This window comes from Delphinus delphis, chromosome 4 (assembly GCF_949987515.2).
Source record: "Delphinus delphis chromosome 4, mDelDel1.2, whole genome shotgun sequence".
Classification (NCBI taxonomy): domain Eukaryota; kingdom Metazoa; phylum Chordata; class Mammalia; order Artiodactyla; family Delphinidae; genus Delphinus; species Delphinus delphis.
In genome coordinates this window covers 95,861,528-95,881,876 of record NC_082686.1, presented here as the reverse complement: position 1 = coordinate 95,881,876, position 20,349 = coordinate 95,861,528, and the positions used below count along the sequence as shown (strand labels likewise).

Sequence of the window (20,349 nt, the reverse complement as noted above, 5' to 3'; positions counted from 1 at the left end):
AGGAGGTGAATAGTTTTTAAAACATCTGGTTCTCATCTTATTTAAAGCATGAAAATGAGAATTGGAATCTTGTAGATCTAGTATTGATTTGGCAGCTAAGAGAAGAATGGCGCCCCAGAAGGAAGTCTAGTCAATGAGGGGAAGGAACTTTGCACTGGCAGGGACAGTAGCATTAAACTAACATGGGGAGTAAAGTGCACAGGGAAGAGGATTGGTAGGAAAAAGATGAAAGTGCTCTGAGAAAGTTAAGGGTCATCATCATCCCCATCATCATCATCATCATCATAATTCTGACAAGTAGAAATAAATGAAAAGCTACAGAAAAAAATGAGATGGAAAAGGAAATAGTTGAGATTCTTTTGTGAAATTGAAGGAACTTGTAGCATCTGACTTGCTGCTTTAAAATATTTCACACAAGTTTTTTTGTTGTTGTGGATCAAGGAAGGGGGAGAAGAGGCACTAGAACCATCAAGCTACAACTAGTTTCTCTTGAAAAAGAGCAGAAGGTAAGGGAGGGGATATATGCATATGTATGGATGATTCATTCTTCAGTGCAGTAGAAGCTAACACAATATTGTAAAGCAACTATACTCCAATAAAAATTAAATTAAAAAAAGAATTGATTAATTTAAAATTAATTAATTTAAACTAATTTTAAAAAATTCGAATAACAACAATAACAAAAAAGAAACCAACTACTGATACGCACAACAACTGGGATGGATCTTAAGGGCATTATACTGAAAGAAAAAAGCCAATTTCAAAGGTCACATATGTATAATTCCATTTATATAACATTCTTGAAATACGATTATAAAGATGGAAACAGTGGTTTCAAGGGCATAGAGCTGGGGAGTGAGGATATGGAATGATGGGTATGACTCTAAAAGGGTAGCACGGGGGATATCTTTGTGATGATGTAATCATTCTGTATCTTGATTTTGGTGGTGGTTACACAAATCTACACATGTGGTAAAATGCCACAGAAGTATATACACATATTGTGCCAATGTCAGTTTCTGAATAAGGGCAGGTACGTCTAAAGAACTATCTAGACCACCTGGAATGCAACACAGAACAACAGAAAGTAGAAAATATGAAAAAGAGATTACAAAACATGGAGGACAGAGTGAGGAGATTTAATATTATCTAATTAGTGTTACAGAAGGAGAAATGGGGGAGGGGCAAAACTAGAAGAGATCATATCTGGGCAGTCTCCTGGTGGTCTAATGGTTAGGATTTGGTACTTTCATTGCCCTGGCCCGGGTTCAATCCCTGGTCGGAGAACTGAGATCCCGCAAGCCATGCAATGTGGCCAAAATAAAATAATAAAAAAATTTTTTTTAAAAAGAGGAAAGAGCAGAAGGTATAAACGAAAACACAAGCCTGTTGGTATGCTCAATAAACATTTATTTGACTTTTCTTCCCCATACTTCATAAAAATAAAATGAATTTATATTGAATGTTTGCACTTTACCCTTTTTTGCTTCCATGTTCTTCATAATTAATATTAGTAGGTCATTATCAATAGATCAGTAAATGGAGACAAGAAGAAAGCATTTGCTTCAAACCATTTATCAAGTCAGAGGGCAGAGCTGGTCTTCAAATTTATAACCTCTAAATTCTTGGTTTCTATTATTACCAGACATCTGTAACTACTGAAAAAGAAGTTCTAGACCACCTAGTACCAGCTAGTTTGCATCTTCTATCTGTGCTGTTTAATGGAAGATGAGACAGTAGGTAGTGCTCCTGTACCCCCAATCGTTTGGAATTTTAACGTGCACACAGGCACACACTCTCACTGTGGCCTGGCTTAGCACCTGCTGGAAACCAGGATGGTAAGGTAGGAGGCCATGCAAAACCAGTTTAATAGCTATTTATTAACTGATACTTAAACTGACTTTTCAACGCTGATGAAGACCATCAGTATGTGGGGATTACAATATTCATTACCTCACCGTGATTATTTTTTCTAAGGCCTGTATTCTCTGTGATCATTCAATTCTGTTTCTCAGATAAAGAACCATTATCATTTGTTTCAGTGCTTTTTGTTTTATGTTATACAGTCAATTTTACCGATAATTTCCAAACATCCTTAAGTAGGCCTGCAAAAATGTCAGTTAGTGTGTGCCTTCCCATCTGCCTCAGATCTATGTAAATGTACCCTGCTTAGTTTCACTTGAGTTCAAACCTGTACCTTTGAGGCCAAGACCTTGGGAATTCAAGGGCAAAGTGAACTTTAATCTGGTACATTTCGTACTTCGATGAATAGTGAAAAAAAAAATCCTCAAAGCTTGATTGGTTCTAGTCACATTTGCCTGTCACTATTTCTCAAACCATTGTACATAAAGTCACCAGCACAAAAGATCCTTCACTAAAAAAACATATACCAGGGGAAAGCAAATCAAAAGAACAGGGGAGAGGATAATGTGTTTGATTTCTCAAAAGTCTATTTACTGTCCAATTGATTTTGGCCCTTAGGCCTTTGGATGTGCTAGCAAGTAATTATTTTTATGGTTGATAAAATGAGTACTGAATATTTATCATTAATTGCAATTTGAAATCACTTAAAAAAAATCTGTCATTTTGGTTTCTAAAAATTGTTTCTTCTGGCTAGACACGAGCCAAGTGCCGAGAGCTGACCAGATGCCAAGTCTCAGGACTGTCCAGTCTTCCACATCAGACCTTCAGCCGGGCCTTCTGACTCTTCTTGAGGTTAGAAAATCTATCCCCCAGTCTCGCAGATGCTGTTCTCCCCCAACTGGCTCTACAGAGAACATCATTATCTTTGCTGAGCTTCTGTCTCTATGGCAATAACAGATGGGAAGTGCTGCGGAATTATTCATGTTCTGGAAAGGAGGCAGTCAAGGAGGGGAAGATGGGGGGTGGGAGAAGGGGGCACGACCCGGGAGCACGGCGATCGTGGTGTAAAGAACGGAACGTGTGTGTGGAGCGAAAGAGAGGCTCGTGAGCCTTTAGTAGGCCCGTTGGGAGGAAAAAAATCTATGAGCACAGGGGTATTCCCAGTCGTCTGGCTCCAAATGTGGACCCCATACGAGTGACCTCGAAGCAGTAAAACCAGGAGAAATGGGGCGAAAACTGGCAAAAAGAAAAAAAAAAGGAGGGGGACGAAGCTCGAGTCTTCTGAATTTGGTGCACTGAGACCTGGGGGTCAGTCTCCTGATTTTGCGGTGGGGCGGGAAAAAGGGTTTTTTCTTGATGTTTCGAAATATGACGGAGCAGCTCGGCAGAGTTCAGTATGCAACTAGCCACCCCGGAACACAGACCAGGGAGACCACTGTCCAGCCCCGAGGGTCACAGCCGAAAGCTCTTCAGTCGTCTCTTTCCTCGTCTCATCTCCTGATCGCTTCCAAAACAAAACCCCAAGGCCCTCAGGAAACACTGCAGAAACATGTAATTTCTAGCTCCCTTTTGGAACCGAGAGAGCAGTCTGGTGAGGGGGTGGGAGGAGGGAGTCCGAGAAGCAGAGACAAAAATGTTTTCTCTCTGTTTTGCCGGAACTTCGGTCAGCCCTCCGGCCCGGCCGGATGGCGGAGAAGGTCAGCCCCGGCAAGACGCCTGGGCGGAGGCCGCCCGGGCAAGGCGGGGGCCGCCGGTGTGGGGCGGAGCGCAGCGCCAGCAGCTGGCGGGGCGGCCCTCGGGCGGGGGGGCCCCGCAGGGGCGGGGGGCAGCCCCAGCGCGCAGGGCCCACACTGTGGGGGGTGCGAAACTGGGAGGCCGCCGCTCGGCTGCCTCCGGGGCGGGGCGGCCCAGCTGCGCCCCGCGGGGGGAGGGTCGCCCGTGCCTGACCTCGGGCGGCGGCGCTCGGCCGGGCGGGCCCTGCCTCCGCCCTGCCGGCTGCTGGGGTCGCGCACAGTGCACCGCGCGGCCGCCCTGCCCCCTCTCTCCGTGTCGTGCGGCGGCCGAGCGACCAGGGCGCCCCCGGGTCTGGCCCGTCTCCACCGAGCAGCGGGTGGGGCGGGGGCGGGGCGGTGGCGGCCCCAGACAGCCGGCTGGGCGACTCGAGGAAGGAAGGAGGGAGGGCGGCGGTGGGGGTGGGGCGGGGAGGGAACATCCTGTCTGCGCCGGGTGCACCGCAGACAGCGCCGCGCGCCAGCCGCCCAGACGGCGCGCTGGGCTGGGAACGCCGGGCGCGCGCCTGGGGGGAGGGGCGCGCGCGCCAGGCGACGGGCCGGGGTAGCCCTCGGGAGCCACAATAGTCCAGACGGCGCGCGCGTCCCCGAGGGGCTAGGAGCCGCGAGGCGGCGGCCGGCCCGCGGGCACGGTGCCGCTGCTGGCTCCGTTCCCCTCCCCCCCGTCCCTCCGCCCCTCCGCCCTCCCTCTGCCCCGGGCGGCCGGAGACGGCGGCGGCGTCTGCGGGAAGCCGTGTGTCTCCGCAGTGACGTGGGCGGGCCGAGGACTCGGTGACGTCAGAGGGCTGTGTGTAGCGATGTGTGTGGGGTTCGGAGCGGCGCCGGCACAGCCGAGGGGAGCGGGCGAGCGGCGGCGGCGGCGGCGGCGGCGGCGGCTGGCACAGGTGCGGCCTCGGCTCGCTCGGGGGACGCGGCGGGAGGCAAGGGGCGCGCGGCCCCCGGGGCGCCCGACGGCAGCGCCGGGGGTAGTGGGGAGTTAACAAAGCTCATCGGGCTTCCTGGGGCGCGGAGGCCGGAGTCGGGGGTGCGGATGCGCGGGTCACGGGTGGGGTCGGAGCCCCGGGGCGTGGGGGCGCGGGGCGGGTGTCTCACGGCGTATCTTGTCTCGCTGATGCCGGGCGGTGGGCAGGGGCAGGGCGCTGCACTTGACCGGAGCCGTCGGGACCCCGGAGACCTGGGCGCCAGTCCCCGCCCCCCCGCCGCCTGTCTGTGCTGCGCGGGGATGCCCCGGGCTCGACCCGGTTGGTCGGCGCCCAGCGGCTGGGGGATCCCGGCTGTGCTCCCCACCCGCCCCTCTCTCTTCTGGTCCCGGGCGGGCGAGGGAGGTGCAGCCTTAGGGGTGCTGAGGTAACACCCGAGAACTTCCCGGGGAGAGGGTGCACGGGGGATTTCCAGTCTTCTCAGCGGCCCACTCAGCGGGGTGGTGTGGGGAGGGCCCTGGGGGTGTTCCGAGACCGCGGTGGGGTGCTCCTTTTCCTCCACTTCCCACGACCCCCTGGCACGCCCCGAGGCGTCCCGGGTCCCTTCCTCCCCACCGCCCCGCCGCCTCCTCGGGTTTGAGATGGGTGGGTGGCTTTGCGTGGGCCGAGGATTTCAGGGTTGGGGGCTCCCCCATTCTAGGTCTCGCCTCCTCCCCTCTTCCTTGGCCAGCGTTGGCTGAGGTGTTCCTGTGGTGGGCGAAATCAGTACGTTGGCTAGTGGCCTTGGTCCTTAACCCTTTGGGTCTGTTTTAAGGTAAATTCCTCGCAGTTTGGGAGGCAAAAATTTCTATTTATTGGGATTCCTTTTGGAATTTCTCTCAAGAAGGAAGTGGAAGAAGAATCTTTTCTTTTTTTCCCTCTTCCTCCATTTGCATTCTTTGTGAGGTCTGTCTGCCTTGTGCTTTTTGTCCCGGATTAGTCTTGTTCAAGGATGGAGATTCCCAGGAGTGGAGTCTGTAGCTTTTGGCTTCCATTAAGCAAATTCTCTAACCCTTTAAAGGGAAAGTTAATTTTTGCTTACAGTCATTCCAGAAAAATAGCCTACGCTGACTAGATGGATTATGCACTTAAGATTGTAACTTACATATGGTAGGTATGTTAACTAGTATCTGATTTTTTTGGATGAAACTGGTGGGTTTTTTTTTTTTAATTGAGAGATGAAGTAATAGGTGATTTTAGCTAAAATGGCATAACTGAGAAAACCTTTAGTATTGAGTTTTGGGTGAGATGATCTCTTTAAGGTTCTTCCTGTTCTGAGTAGGAGTAACCCTCTCCCTTTTGAGGGATATTATTGCAACCTTTACCCATTCTCCGAATTGCTTTCCTATTTAAATGAAGGTACTTCTAGTTAACTGGTATTAGATTTAAAGGAATCACTCAAGTGTCACCTTTGGTAAAGTGAACTCAGTTTAAGATTAAGAAACTATTTTCAAACTGACCCTTCGGGCTCTGGAGCAAATTCAAATGTAACTCTCCCCTAACCCCCTTCTCTTCCAGATTAATTAAAAGAAGAATGAACAGTAATCCTGAAGATAACTGGGCAGTTTTTCTTTAGGTTTCATTTTTAATTGTAGAAGTTCAAGTGGAGTCAGAGACTCTTCTTAACTGATGTGAGGATTTATACAAGCCTTCATTTTGTCCACACAGACCAACAGATCATCATTTTTAGAGAAGATACTTTTTTCCCTCCTTTTTTGGTGTCCTTGGTGCCAAATACTAAATTTGGGTGCATAATTTTGACTCAAGTAATTGCATAAACTTTTTGCGTGTTGTGCTTAAAACCAAACCAAACTATTGCGTTGAACTTGGACATCTTGAATTGAGAGAACTGGTAACTTTATTTTAATACGTATATCTGAAGAACTTAAGAAAACAAAGGCTTCCTTGGAAGTGTGCCTCTTAAAATTATTTTCTGTGTTATTAGACAATAAGAAATTTTATAGCACTTGAAGTGAAATTATACTTGGAGTATAAGCAGAACCAAAACAAAGTTGCAAAATCTATTGAGTAGTTTAGGGAGATCTCTTTGGAAATTTAAATTTTCTGTTTGAATAAGTTACCATAAGTATTGGTATACATTGTGTTTCTCTCTTCAAATAAGCAACTAGTTAACAATGCAAATCTCAGACTTACTTATTTAACACAATAGTTTTTAGCAATGGAAAACCTACAGACAAATTTTTCCTTGGTTCAGGGCTCAAATAAAAAACTGAACGGGATGGGAGATGATGGCAGCCCTCCAGTGAAAAAAATGATGACAGACATTCATGCAAATGGAAAAATGATGGTAAACAAGATGCCAACTGTAAAGAAGGAACACTTGGACGACTATGAAGCGCCAATGGAAACTGATGAAGAGCATGTCAAGAGAACCTGTGCCTCTGTGCCTGAACCTTTACATTTAAATCCCAGTTTGAAACACACTTTGGCACAATTCCATTTAAGTAGCCAGAGCTCTCTGGGTGGACCAGCAGCATTTTCCGCTCGGTATTCCCAAGAAAGCATGTCACCTACTGTGTTTCTGCCTCTTCCATCTCCTCAAGTTCTTCCTGGTCCACTGCTCATCCCTTCTGATAGCTCGACAGAACTCACCCAGACTGTGTTGGAAGGGGAGTCTATTTCTTGTTTTCAGGTTGGAGGAGAAAAGAGACTCTGTTTGCCCCAAGTCCTAAATTCTGTTCTCAGAGAATTTTCACTCCAACAGATAAATACAGTATGTGATGAATTGTACATCTATTGTTCAAGGTGTACATCAGACCAGCTTCATATCTTAAAGGTCCTGGGAATACTTCCATTCAATGCCCCGTCCTGTGGGCTGATCACATTAACTGATGCACAAAGACTGTGTAATGCTTTATTGCGGCCACGCACTTTTCCTCAAAATGGTAGTATACTTCCTGCTAAGAACTCATTGGCCCAGTTGAAGGAAACTGGCAGTGCCTTTGAAGTGGAACATGAATGCTTAGGCAAATGTCAGGGTTTATTTGCACCCCAATTTTATGTTCAGCCAGATGCCCCATGTATTCAGTGTCTGGAGTGCTGTGGAATGTTTGCGCCTCAGACATTTGTGATGCATTCTCACAGATCACCCGACAAAAGGACTTGCCACTGGGGCTTTGAATCAGCCAAATGGCATTGCTATCTTCACGTGAACCAAAAATACTTAGGGACACCTGAAGAAAAGAAACTGAAGGTAATTTTAGAAGAAATGAAGGAGAAATTTAGCATGAGAAATGGGAAGAGGACTCAATCCAAGGCAAGTTTTTTTTTTTTAATAGCAATTTTGAATAACGGTAATGGTTTACTTTGAAATTAAAAGTCTATTTAGAATATAACTGTTAAACTATTACTGCTCATGCAACAACAGGAAAAACTCATCTAAATAATATGTTATGTTTGTATTACACGTTTTAGGCTATAAAGTGCTTTCCTGTATGTGTTCTCATTTGATCTTCCAAACAACCTACTGAGAGAAGTGGGATTATTCCCATTTTACAGATAAAGAGAATGAGGCTCAGAGAGATCAAGTGGCTTTCCCAAGATTATATAGCCAGGGAGTGGAGGATCTGGGGCTTCTTTTTCAAGCCATGTCCTTGTTTTCACACATCTTGCTTTTTGATGACTAAATCAGTTGTTTTCCTAGGACTCAAGATAATTTACACTTTGGTGTTATCTCTATTTGCAAATGATATAATAGGTAGCCCATACAACTCTGGTGGTGGGCTCCAAACAGCGTTTTTTCAAAGGTGTATTTAGGATTTCTGACATTGTTTCTGTAATTGAATATTCAGACTTGATCAGTACTGGAGACAAATGCAAATGACAGATTTATCTGAAAATTTCGTGATTCTAGTCACCAAGAATTTTTTTTAAAGAGAAGAATAATTAAAAAAATTATGGCAGCTAGAATAAAGATGATTTTATTTTTTCAATTAAAAAAAATTATTTTATTTATTTATTTTTGGCTGCATTGGGTCTTCATTGCTGCACTCAGGCTTTCTCTAGTTGCAGCGAGCGGAGGCTACTCTTCCTTGCGGTGCACAGGCTTATCATTGCAGTTGATTCTCTTGTTGCAGAGTGCGGGCTCTAGGTGCCCGGACTTCAGTAGTTGTGGTGCGCGGGCTCAGTAGTTGCGGTTCATGGGCTCTAGAGCGCAGGCTCAGTAGTTGTGGCGCACGGGCTTAGCTGCTCGGCGGCATGTAGGATCTTCCCGGACCAGGGCTCGAATCTGTATCCCTGCATTGGCAGGCGGATTCTTAACCACTGCACCACCAGGGAAGCCCAACATTATTTTAGATTAAATAAACATTAATATAAAACGTCTCAGCAAAGAGATTTTAAACTTATTTTCCCACTGCATTATCTGGTAGGCTACACTAGTTCATTCTAAGAGTTTGAATGGCTGGCTAATAGATAAGATTTAGGCTATTAAATATTCAGTTTGTTGATCTGGTTTTTAAATATTTGCCTACTCGATTAAAATCAGTATAATAGCTAACACTAAGTGTTTAAAATGTGACAAGCATTGCTTTTGAACAGTTTTACACGTACAATTTTATTTGATTGGTACCACAAAAGATTGGCCGTGTTTCATCTTAAGAATCTAATATTTCCACTATTAATTAGTTTTTATTCCTTGAAATATCTCTGCCCTTTCTGCTTCACAGAAGTATTAAATGACTGAAGTTTATTTACAGCAAGATTAGAGCTTGGGCAAGAAACTTAAGGTTTCATGGCCTGTGCGTTAAACCTTTCAGGTTTTGAGGGAAATTTAGTTACAGTGTAGTTTTAAGACAGTGATTTGCTTCAGAAGCCCAATGAAGATAATTTCAGACTTGAATTCAGGGTAGTTTGCTACTTGCTGATTCCAAACCGGTCAGTACTTCTTGGAAATTCCTTGCCTGTGGCTACTAGGTAAGTTTATATTGTTTAACTGATTTTAAAGCAGAATTGACTTCAAGCCAGTTCTCACATTGTTGGACACGCTTACAGCTGGCTTGGTCCCACGCTGAAAATAGTGTTTAGAATTGTCTGTATTCTCAAAATGTGGAATGCCCCTTTTGACATTTATGATATCTTGCCCTAACGTAACTAGGACTCTCACATGTCCATAGGTGGCCACATTATTTGCCAGATATTCTTGGTCCAATCTTGGTTGCTCTGACGTAAGCATTTTGGGGATAAATTACTTTGCCTAATATTCCTGCTCTGTGTTTGTGAGAAAAAATATCTGAGAACCATGATAAAGGTTAAAAAAAAAAAAGGTGATGAATTTACTTAACTGAAACTGAATGTACTAGGGTTTGGTTAAAATTGAAACTGTCCTTCATCAGGATGTAGTCATTTATTGTCTCAGAATTTATTAATTTGAATTCAGTTTTTATTTGGGGAAGCCGTGAGATTTTTTTCCCCATATTTTTACTATGTTATGTTTTGCAGTATTTGCCAGTGTTTCTGGTGTGTTCTGTTATTTTTTCCAATTTTATGTGAATTTTAAGCAATTTAAGGGAATTTGAAAATTTCCAGTAATCAAACCTTTAAGAAAGAAGTGTTTGGGGAGTTCATGTGTAGTAATACATGCTTGCCACTTCACATTTTGAAAATTTACTCCTCAAAACTTGGCGAAGTAGTTCTCTTTTGAAGTTGAGATGAGAAACCGGTGGGTTCAGATGGGTCACATGCTTCTGGTTGTATAACTGGTAAGTGGTAGAATCAGGAGTTGAATGCAGTTCTTCTGACTTCAAGTCTAGTAATTTTCACTACTTTTCCCAGAAGCAAACTCAGTAGCAGAAACTGAATTTTGAGAAACGTTAACTTTTCTTATCAACTTACCTTAGTATAATGGTTCCTAAGCTCTCTGTTAACTTGTATGTAGACTAAGGTATTTTACTGGGAAGGGGGCACGGAGACAGTCCTTGGCTGGGGAACATTTTTCATTATCTTCTGTGAGTCACTGAATTGGTTGCCCAACAAACCAAATACATCCAGAGGAAGCTCATTTAAAAAAGTCAAAACAGGATTTTTTTAAAAAAATTAAAGCATATGCTAAATATATTAACCTCTTATCTTAGTGTGAACACTGATGTAATTGGGTATGTTTAGTTAACGTAGTCAGAGTAGGTTTTTGAATTTTAAAAATCCCCTCAAACTCAGTAGGCAATTGTTTGAAATGTAGCAACTGTTGAATTATTTCTAAGGATGGAAATTATATTAGTGATGGTCACCAAACTATTTGCATAACTAAAAACTATATTTACTTTGCATAGTTAGGAGCTATATTTAGATGGGAGAAATAAGTGGTAGAAGGTCAGTGTTCTAAGTGAAGAGCTGACTATTCTTTGCAGACACCAGAGGTATAGTATTTTGAACTCTTTCTCACTCAGGTCACCACAAGAAATAATACTCGATTTTTAGATTTGCCTAGGTTGCTTTGCAAAATGGTGTTATCAAAACTGTCTCTTCATATCATTTGAGTTTTTTATGTTTTTATTAGAAAAATGATTATTGTATTTTATAGTGCACAAACATATGGAAGAATATCATATTCTTGATTCTTTTCCGTATCTCCAGTGGGTATTGTTTATTTGATCTAATTCTGATTTTGTTGAATCTTAGTTTCTATCTGTGGAAAAAAGGTTTGCCAAGCAAACTGATCATTTGTAAGTAAAATTTGAAGGGTGATGTTTCTTTGAGATTATTTTCAAGCACATTAGAAAAACCTATTTGTAGTCAACTGATAAGATCATTATAGGTGATTCTTTGCTGTTACAGCATGTGGCTGACATTCTCCAGTTCACTAAGTAAAGATGGTTTATGCCTTTATAAATTTTTAGGGGTTAAAATTTAGATTTCTAACATTTAGACTTGAGTACTGTTAGGTAAGTAAAATAATACAGTTCTTACTTTGCTTAGGGAAAAAATCCTATGGATTATCTGTGATGCAAATAGATTACCTAAAGATATCAACTTAAAAGTTTTCCTCTTAAAGCCTATTAATTAAACATTTCACTTTTTTTAGTTTTGCATTTTTCTTACAGTTCATTTCTGCGAGGTCATTGGCAATAATGATAATCCTCCAAAAAATTTCTCCCCTCTTGTAAGCTATTATACTTCTGTTTAGGAAGTGTGTTTCTTAGTACCAACCTAAGTGAGGTAAAGAAATACACTAGAGAGGATGGGTAACTTGCAGAGTAGTGTTGGGACAAAATGTGTACCAGTAATAATTGTGATAGATTTGATGGTAATTTGTTACATCAGAGGCAGAGTTTGCATTTTATGATTAGCATAAATTTTTATTAAGTGACTATAAGGTCAGAATCAAATGAAGTATTTGTGCTCATATAAGGGACGAGTATGAATATTTTTTTCTAACTTTATAAAATTAACAATTGTCTTAATGAGTTTTGAGACGATCTTTTTCCTGGTTTCCCAGAATTTAGTTTACTGCTTGGCAGGTCAAAGTTACTCAGTGAAAAAGAAAAAATTTTTTAAACTGAATAAATTTTGGGGAGACAATGCTCCATTGTATTTTAGAATATTGGGGATTTTTTGGGAAAAATTATGGTTTAACCCTTAATAAACTTATATAATTTGCAAATAAACTGTTGAATAAGACAACTGGTCAAATGAGAGAATGGATTTAAAAGTACTTTGGAAGTTGAGTCTAGAAATATCAGATGGTACTTCAAACTATTATTGAAATATTTACTAATATGTATTTCGGGATTTTTCCTTTCCCCAAACATTTTCTTGATTTATCTAGAATTATCTGAAGATATTTCAAAGTAAGATAACTGAGTGTTGGGCTCAGCTGTATCTCACTTTTAGTTGTTTGTACACAGTAATTATACTAGTTGGATATTTGTTTATTTATCAGAATGAAGTATGCAAGAAGAAAGTACAAAACACGTTTGTTATAAAATATAAGAAGGAAATTTCAGTGAAAACACATTTGTTATAAAAAATAAGGAAATTTCAGTGAAATCTTTAGAATGGCTTTGGGAATAGTGCCCCCTTATGGTTTAGGAAATATAGAGTCTATATTCATTTTATCATTAAAAAATTTTAATTTTTTAAACATTTTAAAATGTTAATATTTTAAAAAAGGCTTCGGATAAAACGCTTTATCCTTTTGGTCTGAGAAATGGGAAAAAATTAAGAAACTTCAAGGAAGAAAAGAAAAAGGATAGGCCTGAATCGGTACATAGTTAGCCAGTAGTGTTCTCATACCTATGCATATGTTATAATTTATACCACTTGGAGAACAAGGAAGAAAGCAAGAATTGGATTAATTTCAATGCCTTTAGAATTCTGGTAGTAGAGAGTGTGGAGCCAGAACTCAATTTGTTCAAGTAAAGAGGTAGAACTAGTTTGGGAATAGTTTTAGTAATGGCTTGAACCTTTATTTTGTCAATGCATAAAATTTGGTCTGTTGAGGTTTCATATACGTTACATGTACCTTAAAATAATGTAAGGATTTTATTTGACTAAAAAGGCATGAAGAATATATAATTTAAGGTGTGGTTTGGTTCCATCACTAAATAAAGTATTACAGCACCATGCTAGGCAGAAAGAGAAATGAATAGGAAAGATTTAAAGTTAGTTTAAAACTCATTTTGATTCCTAGACTTAGAAATGGGTCACAGAAATATGTATGTAAAGACTAGTTGGAGGCTCCCTAGGGCAGGAATTCATCTCGTAGTTTCTAAACCTAGAATGTGATGTATGCTTAACAAAAGTTTGGATGCAACTGAATGAAAAGTCTTAGTAGCCCTAGAAAGCTACCAGTGATTTTCAAGGAGGAAAAGAGTTTCGTTTTAAAGCGAAACAGCATTTTGTTTTTATTTGTGGTATTGAATTTATTTTGAGATTTCTAATAGCCTTAAAAGTGCCTATTTTGTTTATCTTATGGGGACAAGGAATACAAAAGTTAAAATTACTAAAGACCATTTTGGTACATAATACTACGGCTTTCCATTTTGAAAAAAAAAAATTTTTTGTTTTGAAAGCAATATAGGCCCATTAGAGTAAATCCTAAAAAAAGTACAAAGAAGAAAACAGAATTTCCTCATAATTTCACCATGGAGTGATAACCACCATTGGAATTTATTCCTTTACGTACATAATGCTTTGTAAATCTGTGCAAAAGCATCTGTAGAGTGCACAGGTTATTAACTTAAGACCTAATTGTTGAAATAATACATTTGGACAAACTTTAGGACATGTACTTAGAGCAGTGTTTATCAAAGTGCAATTTGTCACCCATGCAGCCTTTCTCATCTGGGGTTCTATGAGGGGAGAATTAAGCCATAGAAAGGATGGTATATAGTACCTTTCTAAGTCCTTTGGAGAGAAGTTAATTTAATGCATACAGTGGAAGCTTTGCAGAGTTTGGGCTTAATTTTCTTGAGAACCTCAGTTGAGAAGGGTGAGGGGGATATCAAAAAAGTCAATTTACTGGGTCACCAGCATTTTAAAAATACATGAAATAGAGTAAAATTTTAAAAAATGCAATATATTGCACATAGTAAAATTAACTAATTTACATTTTGATATTGTCAATTGACATTATTTGAAGGCCAAAATCTGAGATAATTTTTAAAAAGCATCTATGCTGAAATGGGATAGAAAAGCAAAGCCTAACATGTATATAGATTAAAACTTTTTTAAAAAATTAATTTATTTTTGGCTGCGTTGGATCTTTGTTGCTGGGCACAGGCATTCTCTAGTTGCGGTGAGCGTGGGCTACTCTTCGTTGCAGTGCGCGGGCTTCTCATTGTGGTGGCTTCTCTTGTTGCAGAGGACGGGCTCTAGGCGTGCAGGCTTCAGTAGCTGTGGCTCGTGGACTCTAGAGCACAGGCTCAGTAGTTGTGGCGCACGGGCTTAGTTGCTCCACGGCACGTGGGATCCTCCTGGACCAGGGCTTGAACCCGTGTGTCCTGCGTTGGCAGGCGGATCCTTAACCACTGCACCACCAGGGAAGCCCTAGATTAAAACTTTTTATAACATATTTTAGTGAAAAGATGTATATGACATGGAAATTTTCAAATAATTGCAATATTAAGTGGATTGGACACCATAGAATTCCAGTGTAAAGAAATTATTTTTCAAGTTCCAGAAATTAACAGGATTTTTATCAGTTTGTTTCCTTTAAGTTTTTTTTAAAATAAATTTATTTATTTTTGGCTTCATTGGGTCTTCGTTGCTGCACACGGGCTTTCTCTAGTTGCGGCGAGTTCACAGTGTGCGGGCTTCTCATTGCAGTGCCTTGTCCTTGCGGAGCACGGGCTCTAGGCATGCGGGCTTCAGTAGTTGTGGCACACGGGCTCAGTAGTTGTGGCTTGCGGGCTCTAGAGTGCAGACTCAGTAGTTGTGGCTCATGGGCTTAGTTGCTCTACAGCATATGGGATCTTCCCGGACCAGGGCTCCAACCCTTGTCCCCTACATTGGCAGACGGATTCCTAACCACTGTGCCACCAGGGAAGCCCTGTTTCCTTTAAGTTTAAGGGAGGAATATCGTACTACTGACTTTTACATGGCTTTGTTTCCATCAAGGATTTAAGAAGAGAGTTGCACATTATAAGAATGTGACCTTGCTTTTCCTTTGAGAGTTTTTAAGCACTTTAAACCTAAAATTGGCTTTATGAGGTAGATATGATTCTGTAGTGTGGAGGAGCAACAGACATTGTGATTTCTGCAGATCCATCTTTGATAAGTTAGTGGAAGTGCTTAGACCTTATTGTTCCGGTTTTGCATTAGGTTGATTAATTCTAATAATTACAATGAAATGAGGCACAAAACTAAGCCTTAAAATCTCTTAAGTAGCTATTTGCTACCTTGTAACACTATTCCTGTTTCAGTTGTTGAAACACTCATTCACAGCCTGTTGGAAGTATTGAGAAAACCTGATCCTATTCTGAGAGATTCAGTTTCTTTCAGTAGGAGTTGTTGGCAGCTGTCTGGTAGGGTGTCTTTTGTGTCCTTCTGAAATCATTTATGGACCACTTGAATGTCTTAGTATTATACACAGTAAAAGGAACCTGGCAGGTATATTGGCTTTATAGCTAAGGAGTTGTTGCTTAACTATGTGTTTGGTCATGTGTTTACTAAGGTTGCTAACGATTTATGTTTGGCTTGTACAAAGTAATGTGTATTTAACATGCATTATACTTTACTTTTTATGTAAGCACACCATTATAGGAGGATAGACTATGAAATTTATCAGTCTACTAGTCCTTCATGTGCTTACTGGCTTATAAATACCAAAATGTAAACATTAATCTTTGTCTTTCTAAATTCTATTTTAAAAAATATTTTCCACATATTTTAAAAAGATTTAATTCTGATTTTTTGAGGGGAATTTTTGAAATCCCATCAATACTTTGAGATACTGTCTTGATTTCTTTAGTTCATCAATGTTTGTCATTAGGACTTAAAGATCATAATATTAATCTGACACTGTAATTAGAAACTAAAGTGCCACCTCAAATCAAAGTTTATTATTGAAGATAAATCTGGGAATTTTAAAGCATTTTGATTTTTGTTTTTTGGGGTTTTTTTTTAGTGCAAATTGGAATGTTAGTATACAAAGGGTGCTGAGTGGGTGGAATTGCTTTTGTAACTAGAAAGTGGTGACAAATGCTTATTGGTCTTTTTGTAAATGAAATCAAGTTCTCTAAACTATTTGTCATTGTGAGGCTAATAAGCATGGTACCAAAATACAATGATTCTTTATTAGGAAACCTGATTATTAAAGGGTCATGTGTACATAACACAGTAAGTTGAAATTTAGAGAAACTTGCATAAAGCATTTCCTAATTTTTACTTATTTAAAGTTAACTTCTGTACATTTTGGGCTTATTTAAATTTTGCTTTCATAGACGTTATTTGTTGTTTTACGACTTAGAGAAAGAACTTTTGGAATGAAATCATATGTCTGAAATTTTTCTTATATGTTTCAGATGAGGATGCCATCTGTTCATTTTGTGGTAGATAATTATGGGGAAGTTGGGCAATAGAAGTATTTTAAAATCTTAAGGCTCTAACTTAAGCTACTAAGTGATCTACTTCTCTTCTTTGCCAAGTAATGTAATGTATTCTATTTTAATGTTTAAGTACACGAAGGGAATGAAATTATTCTCATATTGAAAGGTAAAAGGAAAGGCAATAGATGTGCGTATCTTGGTGTCTCATTTTTATTCCTGATCAGTAGTAGCATTATTGCTGTGCCATTTAATTATATTGTTATTTTTTTTGAAGACCTAATTTGTATGTTGCCACAAATGCATAATAGATGAGAAAATCTGGCATGCCCGTGAATGTTCTGTTGTATAATATGTGCTTTTCATAATTGTTTTTAACATGCAGTTAGGATAATTTGTTATAAATGTGTTTATGGCTTACCACAGCATATTAGGTAAAATTAACTCCCAATATTTTATCATGGTTAGTGTTGTGCATTTCCCCATCATTTATATTATTTAATTTGTAGATCTGATCTCTCAAAATACAACCCAGAGACTTAGGATTGTTGGTACTTCATTGAACAGAAGGGTATTAAATGTGAAAGAGACTATCTTGTGAGTTTCCTGGTAGCAGATTAACCTTAAAAAAGGCTACCCTGGGAATTAATGAGCTACACTGTCGTTCAGAATTCATTCAACAAATATTTATTGAGTCCCTACTACATGCCATGCATGGTGCTAGGTACTGAAAATACAAAAGTGATTAAGACAGTACTTGACCTCAAGCTGCTGTTTAAGCAGAGGCGGAATAGCCACTCGTCAGGGATTTTGTATAGGGAGTTCAGACATTACCTAGAGGACTGCACTAGGTGATCTTTAAGGAAGGTTTTTTTTTAATAACCCCTCCTCTGTGAATCTCTTCATGTGTTGGTGCAAGAATAGGAAACAAAATAAAGGTCAGAAACTAGAGAGGGATGGATGTTTAAATAGAAAGAATGTGCTAGCAGTTATTTAAGGTGGCATTTGAAGTTTAGAGACATCATGGAAACAAAGCTATCCTGAGTTTGGATCATGAATAAAGGTAAAACTTATACAAATCAAGCTGTAGAGTTTAAAAATGAACTTGATCAAAATTGAATCAGATTTGAAGTCAAGATCTCTGGCTGAAGAAGTTTAGAATTTGTTATTCTGAAGATTTGACATTCCAGTTATCTGTAATAGGGAAAACTTTAAAATATATAAATCAATTTTAGTAATTTTAATTTAAAACATCTGGAAACAGTTGATTTCTTGGGCAGTACATCCAGAATTGTCTCAGATATAAAACTGATTTAAAGTGGAGCTTTCCATATTTTCTAAATAATGAGTTTAACAGATAACTTCTAAAAATGAAATTCTCATTTAATTTGAGCCAATCTTGTACGTCACTGATTTGTTAGAGTGAGCTTACCCCGGCTCATTAACACCTTTTTTTATCACAGTGTTGGGGTGAAAAATGTTCTGCCTAAGTGAGTTTTCTAGATGATGAAACTACTCTTCTCAGCACTGTGTCTTTTTAAAAACTTTAACCTTTTTTTAAATGAATTCTAAAATGTCTTAAATAGTTTTCAGTCTTTCTAAATGGTATGTGTATGGTATATATATATGTATATGGTATACTATAAGTATAAATATCGACTATAAGTATGTCATGTTGACTCAAGACTTCTTAAACATCAGTTACTCTGTTGTGATAAGGGTAGGGAACAATTGAGATATATTAAATTATTTGCCCTGGCCTATGTGTGATAAAGCCCTCAGATTGTGTTGCTTTTTGAATCAGTTTTTGTGTTTGTGTCTTGTAATTCTCCTCTCTCCCTAGGCTGTCAGCTGGCACCTGGTATCTATCATTTAGTATTTCTGTTGCCAGCAGTCAGTTCCCTTTCTAATTTATGGTAGAACTAAGCTATAGGCTGAGAAACTGTGTAAACAAATGCTTGATTTATCTTATAAATAAGCAGTTGCTTTTGCCCCAGATTCTGAACTTTAGAATACTTGATCAGGATTGTGAGGTTTAGAAACAAATTCTACTCTTACAGAGTCTAGAGGCCCTCACTGAATACTCACCTCTTAAATCCTTTCAAAATGCTCTTCTTTTCGCTATAACCTTGTGCTCTTGTTAGTCTTTCAAATTCCTTGCCCAGTAATTCTTAACAAAACATTGATCTCCTACCAATATGTGTGTGTGTCGGGGGAGGGGAGACAAAATATAAAACAAACCAAATGAGGAAGTTAGTAACCACAGGTTATTTATTCTTTTCTATCTCAGTTTCTGAACCTCAGTTTTCTTAGCTGTAAAATGGAGATAATTATACCTACTTAATCAGGTATTCGTTAGAAATAAGCAGGATATAAAGTTCTTATCGTGAACTTTGAGGTGGCCAGTTACCTTCTCCTCTTACTTTATTTACAGGTAGAGTTCATCCTTCAGGGCTAAAAAGAACTTTTCATATTTATGAGAAAATGTGGTTTACTGCTAAGTGTTAGCAGACACAGTGGTTTTAAAGTTTGGCAAAATATTGCTGTAGAATGTTATCTAATATAATATGCTAAGAAATACTATAGGAATGGGGGGGTATATTCTAGGTAATTGTAACAATGAGAAGAATCAGAACTTAGCAATGCTGCACATTTGCAGAGTACTATTATTTAAATGGATTTTTAAAATAGATTCCATAAGTATGACATTTGATGAAATCATTCTGGTAGTCCATGTTAACATACATGCTAAAACTGTTCTTGTGATGGGACAGTTCATGTCTCTTTCGGTTTTAAGTGACTACACATGGTACTTTAAGGAAAGACTGCCTTATTAGAAGATGATTCTTAAATAACATAATTCCTTACTAGTCAGTGTTCTCCGGAGGCAGCCTATGGCTCTGTCAAGTAGATACATAAAATTACCCATCACATCCTCTTTCAATAAACTTTTCCCCTTCCACATTTTTCTACAGATAGATACACCACCAGGAATGGAATTACAGTCATGGTATCCAGTTATAAAGCAGGAAGGTGACCATGTTTCTCAGACACATTCATTTCTACACCCCAGGTGAGTGGGTATTGGCTCATTCATTCATTCATTCAACATCTATACATCAGGTACTATTCTAGGCCCTGGGAATTCATTTTATAGTTTCAGGGTTTTTTGCTAATCAATGAAATGAATTATAAATAGTGTTGAATATTTGAATTAACCTTTCCTGTGTGTTTCTATGTTTTTTTTTTCCCCTAGAAATAGGTCATTTCTTTTTTGCCGTAAAGTGAAAAAAATGGAAGTTTTCTTTTTATTTCCTTACTTCCCTTCAACAAGTAAACAAACTCTTCAAGAGTGTGGTGTGCAACTTTGATATTTTATTTTTATTTATTATTATTATTTTTTTACATCTTTATTGGAGTGTAATTGCTTTACAATGGTGTGTTAGTTTCTGCTTTATAACAAAGTGAATCAGTTATACATATACATATGTTCCCATATCTCTTCCCTCTTGCGTCTCCCTCCCTCCCACCCTCCCTATCCCACCCCTCCAGGCGGTCACAAAGCACCAAGCTGATCTCCCTGTGCTATGTGGCTGCTTCCCACTAGCTAGCTACCTTACATTTGGTAGTGTATATATGTCCATGCCTCTCTCTCGCTTTGTCACAGCTCACCCTTCCTCCTCCCCATATCCTCAAGTCCGTTCTCTAGTATGTCTGTGTCTTTATTCCTGTCTT

General features: G+C 39.8%; 1 protein-coding gene across 4 annotated transcripts in view; it reads left to right on the top strand.

The window, feature by feature from the left end:
* The first annotated feature begins 2,398 nt into the window (after positions 1-2,398).
* The window catches only part of SKIL (SKI like proto-oncogene), a 35,228-nt gene continuing 17,277 nt past the window's right edge, over positions 2,399-20,349 (top strand). Inside the window, exons 1-4 of one of the 4 annotated variants that reach the window (XM_060011149.1) lie at positions 2,399-2,501; positions 2,618-2,715; positions 6,131-7,889; positions 19,590-19,687. In XM_060011149.1, the coding sequence (XP_059867132.1) occupies positions 6,792-7,889; positions 19,590-19,687 (1,196 nt within the window). In that variant the 5' untranslated portion in view covers positions 2,399-2,501; positions 2,618-2,715; positions 6,131-6,791. The other 3 variants (XM_060011150.2, XM_060011152.1, XM_060011151.1) reach the window with 3 other exon arrangements.